Here is a 19,685-nt window from a genome sequence, read left to right as displayed (position 1 = left end):
TCTCCAGTGATTTCAGCTGCACCCAGTCTGGATGCAGAAAAAATGCAGGGCTCTTTAGGAAGGAAAGTGGTTCCTCAGCCCTAGGAATAGATTCAGAAAGAGGAAAGAGWAGCCATTGGATCCAAGGTCTAGGTAGGACAAACTTTCTGAGTGTCTACAGTGGCCATTCCCTGCCAGGAATAACATGAGCTCCCTGAAAGTTTGAGGAATTTTCTGTCACTGAAGTCATAACTTTCATAAAATCTGAGCAGAAAACTATCCCCAAAACTCAAAATACCTACCACCAAACCAGAACATAGCTCTCCCACAGCACCCCYGAACCAAGCTTAAATGAAATTAGTTAAAAAAATAGAACAAAAAAATCCATCTCTCTGAAACCGCTGTGTGGTTCAGCCATGGGCAGCCATGTTGCTTGAGGGCATGGAGGAAGGAAAGAAGAGTCAGTGTCAAAAGCGCCTGAGAGGCTAAGGAAGGCTGCGTTCCTCCCATGAGATATGCCCACATCTATCTGCGGACACCAGGATCCCGACAGTCCTTTTCAAACAAATCCTGAAGTATGACTATATACTAGTGGTCCACAGTGCAGAAGTAACCTGCTTACGCCATCAGTGCTGTCTCTCATCTAACTGCTAGAGTTGAGCCTCAAGGTGAGAAATGCAGACTATTTATACAGTCTAACTGCAGCTGAAGTCACCCTTGATGGTCTGTTGCTTTCCAATATGTACCCATCATGTACATACACTCTATACGTGGGAGTAAACAAAGAGCCTGGTTCTGCTGTGCCTTGGTTCTGCAGTATGTCCCACGCGTCGGCTGCAGGGCAGGTATCAGCTTCGCCTTTTTGGGAGACGGTATCCCTGGTATCTGTTGACTGAGGCTGCAGATGCCCACAACTCCTTTTGGGGACTAAAACTAAAATAGGTTAGGGCCGAAGGGGACTGAGTCGTTCTAGGGCTCCACGAATGCGCCGGACTGAGAGCAGGAATGGATAAGTACAAGRTCTGCACTCCTTGCGGGTTTTTTGCTGGTCCACAAAGCCACCCAGGAGACATACAAGAGTGTCTCCAAAACACTCAAACATACTCAAAAACAGTAAGAAGATTTGCTGTGATTTGGAGATACAACAGGTTAACAAAGGTATTTGGTGTCTCAAAAGTACAGAAACATTTGGTGATAGCAGTGTTGGTCAGCGATGGGAGTTTCTTAAATTCTGTTTTGGCCACAGGGCAGATTTGCAGGAATTCTCTACGTTGGAAACTGGCCATGCCATTTGGTGATTTCTAATGTGGACATTATAGTGCCAAAAATCAGCATACCTAATGAGTCATTCTGCTCTTGTGCGCTCTGGCCTTTAGCAGGGGAGAAGTTTAAAGAAAGACTTCAGACTTTGACTTAGTCTGAGGGCAGAGTAGTACTGGCAAAAAGTACGAGAGCAGCCAGTCCTGTCACATGTTTCTGTGATGGTATCATGACAGCTCCCCTGCTACTTATACAGAGATCCCCACTACCTACAAGACAGAGAAGAAACTGCTGAGGTTTTTGGCCAGGAATGCCCTTGAAGCACATGAAGGTTTAAATGAGGACGTGCTCTCTGCTAGTTCATTTCCTAACTAGGATCGGGCATTAATGCTAAATGGAGTGCTACAAAAGGCTAAAATGCACACAGGTTTCACACACATGACTTTCACTTCTATAACCGGCCCAAGGACAGAATTCAACACATAGCTGTGTGTGAGTAAAACTCATTGTTCTCAGTGGGCTTTAAGAATCAGTACAGATTATTTTCTGTTCCCATACCAATCCTGATTTATTTTGGATCAGTAGCGACTTCAGCATGATTACTACATCACAAAATACAGAATCACAGCACTGTGAACCTCCTCCTAACCAGAATGCAAAATATAAGCCATTTTTTACCCCTTAAAAATCCTAAACAATCCAAATGAAAACTTTCAATCCTCTCTCATAGTGATGGACCATGGTATGTATTAGAATAAGCACCACRAACTTCTAATCTGAGACGAATTCATCTTAACGTTTTGCACACCAAGTGCATTCAAAATTAAGAATGCACTTGTTTGAATGAAGCTTGAAAATTATTTTATATTCCAAGATCACTCCCTTGCAAGATGAAAAATTCCTGGAGGTCTTCTTTTATTTTACGAGATACGTATTAATGCCTGCTTTTTACCCTGGCTTGTTAATCGTTTTTCTAAACTGAAAGGCCTCAAACCAACCTTGAAAAGGCAAAAYGCAATGAAATGCAGAAGCCAGCTATGTGCTGGAAAATCTGTTAAAATTCATGTTGTAGCCCACAAATCAAATTACAGTGACAACTCTCCCTGACAGGAACCTGGTTCTAACACAGCCTCCTTTTTTCTTTCATTTATATAAAATCATTCAAAGAAGTTGATTCTTATGAATCAGTTATCCTGCAAAGAAAGAGAACAACATGCAGGAAAACTAGACAACACTGCTTCTTTGGATAGCAAAACATATAGTGTTTCATTATTGGGCATTTCCTGTTAGTGTGTAAGATCACCTTCAATTTTTCATCAATTAAACTGTACTTGTTACAAAGCAACAACAAGCASAGTCTGCCACTAACGTTTCAGAAAATACTTGTAAGTGCAAAGGTGAGATAGGATAATAAGCTGCATATTTAGCAGGCTAGAAGAGAATGAAAGTTCTGAAGGGATTTAAGATCAATCAGATAGCAGCCTGGTTTGCAGGAGAACTGAAATTATTTATACAGCGATATATACACGTAAAAATAAATTTCTCTGTATGTGTTTGCAAATACCACATAAGCATACACGCATACACACACATATGCATGTATATATACACACATGAAACCCCAGACTTGAGCTAAACTGGTATGTCCCTCCGGCTTTGTAATGCAAATGAGACTAACAGGCTTGTGCTGTTTGTGGTTTGAGATCATTTGCGTTTCCATAGAGATACTGACTGCACTGAAGTTTTTAAAGTTTATATATATACATAACTCTACTTGCATTCATAAAAGTCTAAATATCTATTTGGTGTATATCARCATTTCCTTACGGACTCCACTGGAACCTCACCAATCTACACCTGTTAAGGCTATGTGCAAATTCTGTACCTTTCACTACTTTCTAATCTAAGTCATATCAAGCACTTTCAGAGCTGAGGGTTTATTACTCCTACCTGCTTGGTAAGGAAAGGGGGTGGGGGAGAAAAACAGTTTATTACCTCATGTTGCCAGTAGATAATATTTCAAGGGCTTTTTTATTTATTGCTCTCACTATTCTGCCTGCAGAAATCCTGAGTATCTTTGCCTTCAAAACTTCCCACTGTCAAGAAATCTAGAACTCAGGGAAAATCAGGTCTATGCTTCTAGTAAAGGAAATGGCAAAGAGGATAGACTTTTTTTTTTTAATGTGTCAGAAGCTTTTACTATTTCTCTGTCAGCACTCAAGAGCTAGCAAGTAGCTATGTGATGACGCGAGTCCAGGTGGCCCAAGGCAGTGATGGGCACGCTGCCTCTTTGCCTGGGCTTTGATATCTTCAACCTCCACCGGAGCCAAAGCCAGACCCTGGAACAYCTATCACACTTTAGGAAGGATCCCACAAAGCCTCTGCATCGTCCTAGAGCACATTAGAGACGGCCGTCAGCAGAAGTGATGGAGGCCAGATGGGGCGCATGCTTGGACAGAGAAGCCAGGCAGACCAGTCTGACTTCCTAGTACAAGTCAGCTTAAATTGATAAGGTCGGGACACCTGTTAAAGTAGATGGACACCACTCACCGTACCATGTTATTGTCACTTGAGAGGAAAATCAAAGAGCCCACAGAGCTGTGTGGGAACTCATTTCCATGTGGTTTCAGCGACAAGTGATTTTTAAACAGTGACACACAAGAGGTCAATCTCCGGAATTGCTTTGAACCACAATCAAAAACAGCGTGTTTTGTATCTCTAATCTGAATAAGAGGAGGAACATCTTTTCTGGTGAATCAAAAAAAGGTCCATAAACATACAGATGAGAAGTTTACACGCAATCTCTTATTTGATCTTGGGAGAACCCGGAAGGAAAGATCCAAGTGTAATAATTCCACATAAATATACAGCTAACAAACTTATCATGTAACTACTTGTCACAGGGACGTAAACTTCCTCCTGCCCTGCAGGGTGAATTCCAATAAGTAACACGAAGTCTCTGTAAATAAGACGGTCTCTCCCTTTGAGGCTGATGGGATTTCTAAGACCCCAAAAGCGTATTTTCAAGTCAGATGGGAGTTCTCTATTTTCAGCTTTCAAGAAGCCATGTGGATAGAGAACACTGGGCARAACTATTTTCTGTATTCCCCATAGTTTTTCTCTTGTTTTGAAACAAAGATGTGGTTTACAGTCTTGTCAGCTCACTGAGTCAAACTTTACACAATGGAAAAGCCAACTAACTTGGTTTCAAAATCTTGGCCTGCCTCCTGAAGGCTGGCCCATATCATCTGCAGAATCCAGGCCCACGCTTGCCTTGCATTCATACTGTTTGCACTTAAGTTTACATTTATTTTACAGGCTTTAAGCAAGTGTGAGACATGGAGATGACAGGAAGGAGAGGCAAGAACATGATTTCCCATTGCCCTCAGCAACAGGGATCCAACCACCTCTTAAGTGTAATACTTATGCTCTGGGCACTTGGTCCTTCACCAGACACCGCACGGACAAATCTCAGGAGGTGTCACAGAGCTGATGTCAGGTAGACACGTCAGCCTGTGCAGGGCTCCAAGGTACCCTAACGTCTCCTTAAGCCTCGTGAAGCAGCATGGATCTCCGCATCTGAGCTACAGCCATTCAGGAACTCCAGATGCATCCGGCACATGGCAACCTGCCCCCACTGACACAGTAAACCTACACGTCACATTTTAGCAAGGGTCCCAGACCGTGTTAAGCTAATGGAGCTGAAAACACAGCTTTGCACCCTCTCAGGGAATCTTGCAAATGTCCGAATCTCCTACCTTTTGCAGAGCAGGCGGCTGTGGAGCCAACACAGGGTCAGTGATGTAGGTCTTCTTCGTGCCAGGTGGCTGGTACAAGGCAGGAGGAGCCTGACCAATGGTGTTGCTGGCAGGATACGCTGGCTCGGGCTTCCAGGCGTTTTGGGGCACATAGGGTGGCTCTGAGCCGTTCCTCCCTCCGTATCCCACGTAGTACGGGTCCTGGTAGCGGCCCGGAGGAGGCGCGTAGCCGTAGCTGGGCTCCAGGGGCCGCGTGGGCTGCGGGGCGTAGCCGTAGTCAGGCCCACGAGGCTGCGGAGGAGCGTACTGCGGCGTCGCTCCCGGCTGGCGTGCCGGTGGAGGGCCGTAGGGGTGGCTYGGCCCAAGGCTGCCGTAGGGAGCGGGCTGCGGCCCTGGCGGCTGGTAGTGAGGGCTAGGCTGGGCCGTCTTCACCTGGACGTTGAAGGCCGGGCGGCTGGGGGTGGAGGCAGTGGTGTACGACGCGGGAACCGGCTGCGGCTGGGGCTTCAGGGTGCCGACGGGAGTGACCGGGATCGGAGCCGGCTGCCCAGGACCCTTGGCACTGGATTTCTTGGTGGCAGTGAGGGGAGGCTGGTTGGGAATAATCATCCGCTTGTGGCCAGTGACAGGCGTTGACACCGTCGGGGTGGTGGCAGAAGCGCCGCTTGAGGTCCCAGAGCCCTAGGGAGCAAGCAGAGGAGAGAGACCCTCAGTAGCAACAGGACGAACTAGTCAGATGTCAGAGCAAGCAATTCAGGGTTAAATGGGAAGGGATTTTATAGTAACATCTGCACAGCAACTCAAACTGCTTAGGAAAGCAGGAATGTACCTGAGACCAGATTATAAAATGGTAATAGCAACCTTTTCCTGCTCTGACAGAACAAGGACAACACTACTGCAACTGAACAGAACTGCCACGCACRGTATTTCATCTTTCCTTGGGATTTTTTTCCTTTGCCTTAAAAACAAACAGACAGAAAAGTGATAAACACAAGAAAAAACAAAAATAAAAGGGACTCACTGCAGAATAACTATGGGGAAACTCATACACAAAGCCAGAAAGATTCCTGCGAAAACAAGAGCACTTTGAAAGAGAGAGAAAATGAGATTAGGGTCTCTATGGAGATTTGAAATTCCCTGGATCTCTACAGGGCTTGTACAGTACTGCCCTCCAATAATGAAGCTGCTTTAAAAGCACAAGAGGCAAAAAAAAATGGGATAGCCTGATAGCAGTTTCCAAGTCATAAGCATAAACTTGAATCAAAGCAAAATACAGAGGTGTCCCTTTGCCTGGCTCTGCTCTTAAGCACTACTACCAGAAAATCCGGAGAGACCCCTCTGAAGGCAAATATTACACATTTCACGTAAAAAGTAGAAATCAGACCAAGATTCCTGAGACCTTCAAAAGTCAGCTCCCCTCCATGTAGCCACATAACCCTGCACCAGAACCTTGGGAACAGTCATGGTCAGGGAGCCACGAAACAGCTTCAAAGCAAGCGCTGCATCTTCCTGGGCTTTGGTGACTAAATGAAGGTTTAGTGTGGTGAGACTGTCCTAAAAGGCATCTTACATCCTTCTAAAGCTTTTGTTTGCCTTCCTTGCTACATATTAAACTCTTATGTCCAAAACCACTAGTGTGAAAGGACATTTTTGCTAAATAGCTGAAATAGCCAATGGTGTGAAATAGTTTCTGARGAATACTGAAGATCATCATTAAATCTTTTCAGAAAATCAGAAAACAGCAAACTTGAATTTCTGGAGTTTAGAATTAGGTACAGCCTCTTGCCTCTTAATTTTCCTTTCTCCTAAAAGTGTACCTGAATTTCGTGCTTTCCTATACAGAGAAGCATTAAGTGCAGACATGCAATTTGACAATATTTCTTTGTTGTTGTATCTTAATATGATGGTTATAGGACGTTATATCTCACACAAACTTTCTATACAGTGCTTGATCACACTCTCAATCCACTTGATAACTTAAGAGTTCACTGCAGCCTGAAGYCAGGCAAGCCCAGCTCTTACTGACGGCTGTGTTCACCATAAGGCATGCACCTCCTTCCCCGCGTGACCAATCTTGTGTATGTCCCAGGAACTCGTGCTTTATGCAGACGCCCTGATCTCCACCTTCTGTCCCATCACCTTCTTGATGGGACCACAGGACATGGAGGAGAGCAGGGAGAGCATGTCAGGGGCAGCCTGTGCACAACCTCTGCCCAGGCCACAGAAATCCTCTGCCTGATCAGCAGGTGGCAGCAATAAATTGCTACCAAACTAACCCAAGCCAGCTGCAGGATGGGGGTTGTAGCCACTCATTTCTCTGGCCCTCCCAAGGTACTGAGCTCACCATCCAAAGTGGGAGAAAGTCTGATCCACCACCACTAACTGGCAACTGCTACTCATCAAGAAAGGGACGTAAGAGCAAAACAGTCAATTTCTCATCCACAGCCCACAGACAGGTCTACCAAGAGAATAAGGAAGCTCTGGTGCCCARTTAGTAGATCTACCCTAGTGCCATGTGCAAAGACACTTTTGCTGATGCACTAGTAAAGAACTTGCTCCTGCAACCGTGCCTTCAGGGCAAACCTCTCAGGAGGAGTCACTACAAATGAGCACATTAAAAGGCAAATAAGAGCATTAACTTGCTTCTAGAGGTGTAAAAGGTGTGTATACAGCGGTGGGGAATAACAAGGCAACAAACTTCTGCTGGAGAAAARATGTCTGAATGCATTCAAACTTTCCAAAAAGATCCATGGCAAGACAATATGAAGATGGAGTAAAGAGATTCAGAAACTGAGCACAAGGAAGAGCTGAAGCATGTCTTARCTGAACTGCAAGGACAGAGACAACTCAAGGGTCTGTAGCCCTCCATTAATATCRCCTTACTTTTGTATTTCTGAAATACCTGACAAGGAGCAGACATTCCTCTATCCTTGCTGTAGAGCACAGCTGCACCAGTGCTCATTACTAGCAAGAAACTTTGCTTGCTATTGGAATCATTCTCCCAGGTCAGCTTGGCATTTATGTCCAAGAGTGCTAGAAGCTCTCCTATTTCCTCACCTATTTTGTTCTTGTAAATGACAGTAGTTTGTCCACTTACTATAATGGGATGAAAGAGCCGCAGCACGGCACTGCATAATTATCATCAGGAAAGCTTTTATTATTATTATTATTATTGATATGTGAAGAGRGAGAAGATAGATAATGTTTAAATGACAACGGCATGGAGGGGGAGGGGTGCAGAAAGTCCAAAACAAAACAAGAAACAAAAAAATGAGCTGTATTCATCAGATCCCGTGTTTCTGAGTACAGACCCTGGAAGCAGATGATGACAGACTGCTGGTAAAGCTCTTGCGATAGAAGTTTGCACCACAAGAAGCAGGGGATTTTAATCTGGCATACAAACATCCACATAACATTTCACTTAATGTACTGATGTCAGCCTCTGCAAGGACCGGAATACATCTTAGGAACGAATGGTATAGCCTCTTCCTCCAAATACATCACTATCTATTGACTGGCCTCTGAAAGGCCCTGAGCAGCTCTCACCTTCAGCACTGCAAAGAGGATGATGCGAGTCTCCTCTCCAGCACTGGAGCCTTGGGAAGAAAAGTAGGGGGCCCGAGACCTTGCTGTGCCATCAACTTCACAGCAAAAGCTTGAGCTAGCAAGTGACGGCTGCATTGTGGCATTCAAACCACAGCGTGCCTTGAGGAGGAAGTTTGCATCAGTAGGAGTCCCCAGAGGCATTCTGTGTGACTCATTCTGAATTCCTCTGAGGGTGCTGGGGAAGTGTGTGACGAAAGATGGGGTTAGGGGGAGGAGGAGGTTGTAATGCTAGTTAACATGGTGCAGCAGAGAAATGGGACACTAATCTAACACTACTGGGGCACTGATGATTTACGAGGACACAAAAAGGAGCACTGGCCATAGCTCCTGAGCAAGGGCACAGGAAAGGTATCCATAAATCCTCTGCCCTTTCACTTGGGAGAGGGAGGTGGCCACAATACAAACGTATGTATGTCCAGCCATGCACTGAAGATATCACTTTAGTCGTAAACCTCTACATTATTCATGGATTAAAATAAGATTTTATAAACATACATGAACTATGGATAGTCTAAGATGCCTGCTCTGAGGACAAACATGTGCAGAAGAAGGATGAGAAAAAGTTACTTGGATATTATGGGGAAGAGTGATTTAAACAAATGTTTGGAAGGCACTTGGAGGATAGCAGGAATGGATGTGACTGTAAAGACGCCAGGTGTATGGAGAGGGAGTACTGAACATAAGGCTGGAAAGGGCTACCTGTATCGCTGGGTACAGTCCTAGCAAAACAGATGATTGTCACAAACGTTTCATCCAAAAGAGTCCACCAAAAATCTACTAGTGCAATGAAGTGGACTCCACCAAAAGTACACTGAAGTGACAACCTAGAACATGAAAACAAGGAAAAAGAGGAGAAAGAAAAAGGAGAAAGACAAAGGGTGGATTCATGGGAGTTCAGACATCCCCTCCTCCAGCAGCTCCTGGACAGCTCATTTCCAAACCATATTGCATTTGCAAGGGACTATCACAGCCAAGCACACACTCTGACATCCTCTAAGGGCTGTTTTCAAAGGAAGACAGGCTTTCCTCTGCTCGCCATGCACTAGATGAAACTGTTTGACACACTTTGCAAGTGCAAATTAGAACCACGCTACTTACCATCAACCCCTTCCTGCAAATTCATATTTGCAAAGAGAGAGTAAACTAGAAACCCCAGGTGCTGATAACAGAGTTGTTAAGAGAAACTAGAGTAGGAAGGAGTTAAATTCAGAACCTCATCTACCACAAGCATTATAATACAAAATCTTTTTTTTTTTTTTTTTTAATGGGGAAAACACAAGAGCCTTGTTTAAACACAGATGGAAGTACCTAAATGTACTGCCTCTTCTACAAATGAATTATCCAGCAGTTCAAATAGAGGTGAACTAATACTGACAAAATCAAGTAAAACTCAGTCAATGTGGGAGGAAAGAAAAGCCAAAACATTTCTCCAAAAAAAAAAAAAAAAAAAAAAAAAAAAAGTTATGATGCATTAAGAGGAATGATTTTATTTGGTAACTCCTGCCCTAGCTCCTTAAATTTAGTGAAAGTTTATAAACACTTGCAGGAGGTTCTTGTAACAACCACTATCATGTGAAATCTATGCTGTTGCAATAAAGGATTCATGTTGCCCTACGGATCTGATTTTCAAAGCTGTATATCTGGATTCAAAACTACCCTGGYGGGAAAACGCAAAATTCGGAGCATCTGTATGATTATTCATGCTGCAGAAATTATTTATGTACATTTTAAATTAAATTCAATATATACCCACAAATAGAAAGGCATATAATAGGTATTAACAGATCCATGACGATCTACAGAAATTAGCCTGTAAGTCTATACTATTTGTCAAGGTTAAATATTTCCAAGAAGAGTACAGAATAACTGTATTCTACTTCACAGGAACATGATTTTATATGATCAGCTGGAACCCTTATGAAAAGGGCTTCATTCCCTTTTTATTTTGTGTATTTGTAGAGTATTTTCTATAGAATCTTTTCAGTTATTCAGTTTCACAGACTGGATCAAAAATGCCTACACAAAGTTTATCGTATTCTATTCAATTCTCCAGGCATTTTTTCATAAAAGTACAGATGAATAGCTTTAGCCCTTTAGCTGTCAAATTATCACATATAAAGATAYATGACTCCAGCTCAGTGGTTTTCAACCTTTATGCTCTGCAGCCCCAAAATGTTTTTTCAGGAGAGACAAGCTCCTTTACTGAGAGTTAATCTACTGACAATAAATATGTTTCTTTAAGTCAGCTTTCACAGAATTCTTCTGAGTCACATTAGGAGTGATCCATGGACCCCCAAGAGTTTGCAGAGCAGAGGTTGAGAACCACTGCTCCACCTGGGGCTGCCTTTTCGAGCAGTTCAGTGTCACAATTTGCTCCATGACAGGAATGAAATGACACTTCCTCCTTGAGAAGCACAGATGTAGCAACTACTGGCAGGCTGAGCCCAGGACACGGCATTCCCAGGAGGCTGCCAGTTACCAGTGCTCAGGGAGCATCTCTTCTCCTAGCTCAGCTGCTCTCCTGCAAGGCCCATGGGCACAACCAGCTGGACAGAGACATGCCACGGCCAACCCAGGCAGGCACCACGACCAGCCTCAAGCCCCTGCTGAAATCTGCTGAGTGCCCCCACTAGGGTGGTGGTGGGAGGCTTGGGTGGCAAAGGCAACGAAGGGCAAAGTCGGCTTCTCCTGATGCCTCAGACCAATATTCACCTCAGCTTGCTGTAAATGTGTAAAGCTCACTCTGGCATCAGGAGAGGAATGCACCTCCACAGGGTCATTTATCCCGCTTTAATATTGAAACCTAAAAGAAGGGAGATGATTCATCAGCTGGAGGAACCTACTTCCCCCCACTGACTGCAGAAGGAGCATTCAGACAGCTAAGATAAGTCACCGAATATTTAGACAGCACAAGTTAGATGAGATGAATTCTGCAATAAGCAGGTAATTTTGACACAACTTTCAGAAGCACAGATACCATCTCCCTGCATTAAGGGCACTGCTGCTCTAGCTGAGACAGCACCTCACACCATGTGGTAGTCTGCACACCAGCCACTCGGCCACCAGCCAGACCCCACCATGCTGCGTGCACCAGGCTGAGAAGTTGCAAAAGCATTTCCAGCGATTAAAGTGGGGTGAGGTGGGCTGCTCTCTCTCACACCTCAGCAGTGGTTCCTACTAAAACCACGAGCTGCTGCCCTGCTGAGAGGGGTGGCCAAGCTATGCCTTACTCCTGCCTGAGGTGGCAGATTTCAGCTTCCCCCAGCTTGGGAAGGATAACCCTAGAGATGTAGCTCTGCATTAAAACCTGGGTCTTTAGGTACCTGAAAACATGAACAAGCATTTGATAGGGTTTCCGATGTGCTTACACATCTAACTCCTGCTGACTTCAAATTCTGTACTTGAACAAGCTAGTGCTAATGTATGGCTGGGTTCCCCTGAGCACAATTCTTTTTGTGTCTGAAATAGCATCTAGGTGAAAAAGAGGACTTGCAGATGCCTGGAGTATCAGCAGAGCCCCAGGTGGGTTGCTGCATGTCCAGAGATGCCAAGCACAYCCACGGCACACATACAGCACCCAGTGCACTCCCAGTGTACAGGGCTTCCTGGCCTTCTTGATAATGTCCAAACAGCAGACCAGGCACACAGAGAACACAGCAGCTCACTTTGAACTGATGCTATGKGATGCACACAGCTCAGCTGCTGGTATAGAGTTCTTTAGCTGTTAAAATACCTTTAAAATTTGGTCCAAAATCTTGAAGTCTGGTCTAAAACTTTCAATTCCTCAGCCCAAACACCTTTATAATCAGATGAAACTTTTCTTTCCAGTTCCATCAATCTCTGTTTTCCTATTTACAGCTGAGACGTGCAAGCATCATGGGGGCATGGGATGTGCACAGATCAGCAGCCATACTCATACTTTCCAGCTGTGTTTATTTGTGTTTCAGCTTGTTGGCKTGATCTCCAGAAACTATCAAGGTATTTGATTGGATTGCTCCTAGGCATTATACCAAAAGAAAAAGAGGAGAAACCTAATAAAGTGTCCCATCTCTGGTTCTCAAATGAAGAAAATACCTTAAAGATGCCATGAAGCTTTACAAGAACACAACTGCTTCTGAGCTTTGATCTCTTTCTCAGCTGCTACTAAAGGTGGAAAAGGAGTCAACATAATTGTTAATGTTTCTGTTCACAAGCTCTTTTGCAATCCCTGTGATGGTCCAGCTTGAAATACAAGGGAGATCAGAGTACATGAAAGAAAAGGTGATAACAAGTTGACCTCCAATATTTTATCATGCAAAACAGCTTTTCACGACTGATGCGTGAGGTTATAGAGACAYATCTTGGTTCAGCTTTCAGTACGGGTGTAAAGTGCTTTAGTGAAGCTGGGTTTCCACTTTCCAGCACTCCATTAATTCCAAGAGCTTAAGCAYATTTGAAAGGCTTGGTATCCAAAAYAGGATTGTATTTTGGATAGGGAAGAATTTAGCTTGTCTTTTTTGGTTTCATATTTACTTTTCATCTGTTTACTCCAAAACGATCACTATGAYGAGCTTTTTTATTTGATATTTCATTTCTGATGTGTGATCACCTGGTATTTATGAGAAGGACTACCAAGAGACCAGTTTTAAAAGATGTACAAATAATTGACCTAAATAATTCTAGCCTTGCTGGTCAGTCAAGGACCATAATGTTATCCTAATTCACTGAAGGGTTAATCACAATTAAAACTCTCCTGTTTAGCAATTCCACTTAAACAGTGCTTTTGCAGTAGCCACTTCAACTGCAAGGACATACAACAGTAGCGTGAGAAACACTTTTATCAAAAAGCTACAGAAGATGTTGGCCATGAGAAGTTAAATGTTTTCTGAATTAATATTGGGATATTTCATTAATTTCCCACTCTCATCACTAAAACGACAAATTCAAGCCAATCTGGACCTCAGAAACATGTAATAGCAGCCCCCTGCACTGGCTGAATCAGTGGCCCATTGCTCAATGATAAATCATGTGAAGTGCACAACAGCCCTTCGGTTACATCAACATGCAGAATTACCGAACACACTCCTGAAACCGAAGACCACAAAAAGAGTAAAGCAGGACGATGTGAGCATAAGTCAGCATGTGTCTGGGACAGAGAAACTGAACTCATTAACATAGACTTCTCCAAGGCCTGGCAACACAAGAATGCCCGAAGTATTTCTGTTCAGCAAACCAGGCATTTCTAATAGGCTGAATGATGTTCCTTGCTTAACTCAGGCAAAAGATTGTATTGCCTGACAAGGGGGAAAGCCCCGACCCCCCTTATAAATAACAGTTTTGGGTAAGCAAAGTATTTTTATGACTTTTGCTATTACTAAGCTAGTGAAGCTTAAAGTATCATAATTACAGCATCCACAGCCTTAAAAAATTTTTGTTATTCCTTTTATAAACTGATATTTGTAATGGAAAAGAAGCTTACATGCATGATAAATCTGGTCAGGCTGAAGGATTATACATATGATGCAGCTATCCCTGGAGGCTGCGAAATAAATTATCAAAAATAGTTTAAAAGAGTATAATGGAAGATGTAGAGTGACAGGAAGGGATGTGCACGTGAGTGACCAACAGAATGAAATGCATGCATTCAYGAAGTCTTACAGAGAAGTCTTCTACAATTTCTATAGAAAAGTTAGCATTTTCTACCGTGTGTTGAACGACAAATTTAAAGAAGAGTCCAAAAACTCTACAGAAGGTTCTCATTTCCTACTTAACTGCAAAGAAGTTTTAGAGTGTTTATAGACTATGCAAGCTTTCTTCCTTTATTAATTCTAGAGAATATTAAGAGTTGCATATGCACACACAAAATAATATGAAATACATATGCACCCATACACGACTTAGGTTTGTTTTGCATTACTTGCTATTTGTTTACAATTCCATTTATTTGTTGCATTGCTTATATTTATAATCTATTTATCTTTTCAAATTCCAGAAATCTATTAAACCAGATTTAAAAAATTATCCCACCACAGGGCATAAACATTTTCAAATGTTAGTATTGTCTTTTTATTTCCTGTGAAAACCAGGAAATTCTTCTCTTCCCCACATTTTAAAGCCTGTGCAAATAGTAGTACAGAACAGCAGAAGCCTCAGTGAACAATTCTGTGTTCATACAACATCTGCTTTCTTATGGTTCATTTGAGGTCCAGAACCCACCATCATCTGCCAATATTTTTAGTGGGCTACAAAATGATTTGAATCAGTAATTTGCGTGGTTAGCGGAATAGAAAAACTATACAGCCTCACCAAAAAAATAACAGCTCAGCCAAAAAAGCCATGAAAGACTCACAGATTATCATAGGGAGCTTATTTTTCTATTGGGTCCAAGGCTGAAGAGCTCTAACAAGAGGTCAAATTTAACAGGTTTCCCAGATGYTTCCTCCTGCCAGGGAGTGGAATGTTCCTTCATTTACCCATTTGCCCAGGCTATCGCTGCTGCCCAAAATACCTTACTATTTCCACAGTGTCACAGATTCCAAGTAAGATATTCAGAAATATATCATATTGGAAAGGTTTTGTATCACCTGCTGTGGTTTTTTTTTTAATTATTATGCATGCATATAAATACATACACAGATACAGAATTTACCCACTGCAACGCGTCTAGTCAAAACACCAGGACAGTACTTCACAAATCAGGAAAGTGAAAGAGATTATTAATTTATAGCACAAGAAAAATGCCATCTGTGGAACGGAAATACTGAAGTAAAAAACAATACAGAAAGTTAGATTGTGTATTTTTAAATTAAGATACTAACTCAGAATAATCACTATTTCTTCACTATTTTCTTATCTTCACAAAGAACATTTAATTACATTAAGCATATGGCAAGTAACGAATTTACTTAAAAGACACATTATAGTGATAAAAAAATAGAATCTGTGCTGGCATTTTCCATACTCAATATCATAACAATATCACCAAAAGCCTGTGTAAAGCAATGTCAAATTCATTGCCTCACTAGGCTTCATTCTGTTATAAATGGCATTATAAATTAATCCAGTTTTCCTAAATATGCCTTGAGGAAACAAAACCACAAATAGCCATTGTAAGTTTTAACATCAAAAAAACACCAAAAAACAAAGAACAAAAAGATCTCCCCTGTGTTTTTAACCAGAACACAAGAGCAGTGTTTTTTTAACAACTCATATTGCCGAATAGGTTGCATACTTATTCCAAAAATGCCAACTTTTTTCAAAGCAACTTAATCCCACATACTTGTTTAATATTAGACTTTCTTATACGCCACACTCCTCTCAGCTCAGTAGTCTGAGGAAAAAGGTTGTTAAACTTCATTGCTGACGACCTAAAGAGCCTATGATTTATAATTTTCCTCATTTACACTGTTCTTAGATCAAAATAACATCTCAAAACATATGTTTCATGACTGCAGATTGGGTTAAACTTGTCACAGTTATAGCTAAGAACCAGAATATTCTTTAATACCTACTTCTGCATGAGTTAAACTTCTAAAAAGTGCATGGTATCAAGCCAGAGTCTGATCTCAGTTACACCCGTGCCAGTTTAAGCAAGGCTGTTGACTTCAATAGATTTACTTCAAATACACTGGCTGTGGCAGATCAGGATTTGGCCAACTACTGCCTGTGAATCTGGAGGGCTTTTCCCCCTGCTGAAACACACCGGAGGTTTCTGCGCAAACCGTAATGAATCTCAGAGATGCAGCCTCCTCTAGGTAACAATCGTCCTTCTCCGCTTAAAAACGAACACGTAAGGAGAACTTTGCAATTCATGCTGCGGTAACCTGAACGAAAGCAAAAGGAACTTAAAATCTGGGCTAAATATAGTCTGTGCTGGACTAATGATGCAGCACCTCTGAGAAGCCAGCCCAGCGTGTAAGAGCATCGGCCGGTCAGCCTCTTAGGTCTGCTCTGCACCCCGACCTGGGCACCAGCGCGCAAACATTCTTGCGCTAGGAATTAAAACCGGGCTTGCTAATTCAAAACAAACAGACATATCCTCCTTTCTCTTCACATCTTTGCTTGTGGTGGATGTGTTAATGCATACTGATGGCTACTGGGATTTATAGCCTAACTGATTTTGACGTTTTTAACTTTAAAATTTGAAGCAGTGTCTTTCTAGCCCTGGGGCAGAAGTGCTAAATACTAAAAACTTTGAGACTAGGGAGTATTAATTTAGTCCTTCTGAGCAGCTTGGCTTCAACGGTTTTCTAACAAGGGATCAACACTACCCAAAACTCAGCAGTGRATGCCCCAAAACTGCAAGGAATTTTGGATCCAAACTGCAGTTTTGTGGCTTTGGTTCTTGTTTGTTGCAGGTCAAATGAAGCCCCAGATCTGAACTCAAGGAGAGTGGGGAGAATTCAGGTCTGRATCTCAATTTTAGGTGGGATTAATGTATCCTTCATTCTTGGCTTGCACTGCATTTTTCTGRTGGTTCATTACATTTTTGTGTTTTAAGAAAAAATTATGCACAGACCAAGCATCCTGGCATCACAGATCATCAATAAATCTCTTTTTCCATAACAACCCACAAGAATTCACTGCAGGACCCAATTGTTAAAACACAAAGCAACGACATTCTACAGCTTTCAGAAACATAATTCGAACCTTTGTGGACTCTCTGAATTCTCTAAATGAGTCACTGGCCTCTCAACGGAATTGTCAAAACTTAGGTTAAGCCAGGTTTATTCCCTCCCACTTTAATTTAGAAGTCCAGCTGCAGCATGTGGCTTTCCAGTGAACAGATCTAACTGCAGAACCCATTCGCCCTGAACAGGAAATCTCACGGGGMCGAAAGCTCACCTTCTCCTAAAAGCTAGAGATAAGCCACATCAAATGGAAAAAAACGTGATTTCCAAAGCCTCAAGGGGCATGTGATGTAAAAATCAATAGTCCACTTACATGGCACAAAGCATTTTTTGTTGAAGGCCATAGGATCACCTGAAGTTATTACAGTTGGGAAAGTGGACAGGGTCAGCTATAAGAAAGCCATGTACCGGGGGAAAGAGGAGAGCAGACACTTAGACAAGAGCAAGAACAAGGCGAACGCTGCAAACAACAGTTTTAACCACATGGAAGTRGAAAGCGCATGAGTAGACATGGTGGTCAGGGTTGGATGTCAGGCTTCAGCTCAGGAAGACACGGGAGGACCTTTTCTCCATCCTGCACCATCTCCTCAGTCGGAGGCGAGATGGCACCTCTGCTCCCTCCTCTCCTTAAGGCTACTGGTGACAACTGCTGTGTGTGGCATGAGCCCAGCTCCACTTCAGTTAGCCTGCCTGAGCCAGGGACAGGAGTTCGGAGAGGTCTCCCCCGTTTCATCTTGCCCCTAGCCAGTGCAGACCCTGCATTCTATAATACTCCTCATTACAAGATAAACTCCATCCTGAAGGTAGCTCAAGCTTTTGCATACTCAGCTCTATCCCTGCTGGAATATCACTTTAAAATATCACAGCCTAGTTTGTTAGAAAAATTTCACTTTCCCAGCTAAGTTTTTCACATCCAGTTTGTCCTCAAGAATGGGTAGAACAAATAAAAATCACTGCAGATCATTCCACTGAATTTTTGATGGTCTACACAAATTTGGCGAAAACTGGTAAAGACTCTTCAACCGTCTAACACCACTGCACCACTATAAACCACTGATAAGATGCTTAAGAAGAAAGGTTTCACCTCAGCTGTAATTAGTTCATTTTTTTAATAGTAAAAGTAAAACCTACCAGCAATTTTTAATTAAAAAAAGAAAGAAAAAGAACACGAAAAAGAAGTCTTTTTTTTTACTACTACTGCAGACTAATATTTAATTGAGGATGTTGAACTTCATTAAAAATAAAAAAGTAGCTTTCAAGGTTGCAGAAGAAAAGCTTGAAACATGGTAACAGCTAAAAAGCCAGAGGGAAAACTAAAAAGAAGCTGAAATAAGTTTTTTAAAGAAAAAATATAAATGATTTTAAACTGATCCCATGACACTTTTAACAACTGGAATTCATAATGCTGAACTCAGCCATATTTCTACTATATTTACTTTTGTACCCAGCAAAGTCCACAGGGCTTTTCCATGAGACAGACAGATACGTAGGCTGACAGATAGACAGACAGACAGATAAAAAAGAAGAAGAGAAATATAATTAGGAAAGGGAACATTTTCTTGCCTGTGCTCTCAGAATGTTCTTTTTTTATTTCAATCTCTACCTTGTTATTTCCTATAAGTAGAAACAGATTTTCTTTCAAAAACATTCTTAAACAGAAAACCTCCTTTGTCAGTTTCAGCAGCAGATTAATCACTTTTGCAAGCCACAAAAAAAAAAAAAAAAAAAAAAAAAAAAAGTTTTCTGGAAAGCATAACTGTCTGTAAATGTAAATGACAGAATTACTCTCTCTTATGCTAAGACGCCTACACATTCTCTCACTTCCATGACTCAGCACCAGATAAAAGCAAGCGAGATAATAAGCAGCAAACTTTCCTTTAGAAAAACAACATAAAAGGTTTTTTAAAAAACAACCATTTCCCTCTTCTCCTCCACCCCACCCCACACACCCCCAAAATAAAAAGAAATCCCCATGGTATTGAACKAGATTGCGCCAATGGATTCCCCTCCCACCAGAACCAAATACAAATATCCCGAGGACTTCAGAGAGGAAAGGGACCAGGCTCTTACAGCATCAAAATCAAAACACATGCAAACATGAGAGGCTTTTTCTTTTTTTCTTTTTTTTTTCTCCAAATGAGCAAGAATGGGTCTGTTTCAACAAAGAGGAATTTTATTACTGTTCATCCCCTGCCTTGCTCTAATTTGGTAGACAAATGAGTTGAAATTTTGCTCACCTATAATGAAAATTTCCAGGCACTCTAAGGCAGTGCACTCACACCAAAAATCACAGAAACCTGTGGGGAAGGGAGGGGAATTTCACTGGGACTTTCCCTCCTGCAGCGTGGTTGTTGTTTGACTTGGGCGAGGAGCTCGTTAGAACCAAGGTAACTTCTCCTTCAGAAAACCAAGTCAGTGGCAAACTGACCCAAATATAATTCTTTTTCTTTTTCTTCTTCTTCTTTTTTTTTTT

The 19,685-nt window shown here is 42.2% G+C and overlaps 1 protein-coding gene across 10 annotated transcripts in view; it reads right to left on the bottom strand.

Annotated features, from left to right (window-relative positions):
* LPP (LIM domain containing preferred translocation partner in lipoma) overlaps positions 1–19,685 on the bottom strand; it is a 364,090-nt gene that overhangs the window by 126,081 nt on the left and 218,324 nt on the right. For all 10 annotated transcript variants that reach the window (XM_085325128.1, XM_085325129.1, XM_085325133.1 and 7 more), the window contains one exon: positions 4,998–5,678. In XM_085325128.1, the coding sequence (XP_085181254.1) occupies positions 4,998–5,678 (681 nt within the window). The remainder of the gene's footprint in view (positions 1–4,997; positions 5,679–19,685) is intronic.

The sequence above is a fragment of the Rhea americana genome, unplaced genomic scaffold (genome assembly GCF_003343005.1).
Source record: "Rhea americana isolate MKP2758 unplaced genomic scaffold, rheAme1 scaffold_96, whole genome shotgun sequence".
NCBI classification, from domain to species: domain Eukaryota; kingdom Metazoa; phylum Chordata; class Aves; order Rheiformes; family Rheidae; genus Rhea; species Rhea americana.
The sequence above is the reverse complement of the archived record's forward strand: the minus strand, read 5'-3'. Positions and strand labels throughout refer to the sequence as shown.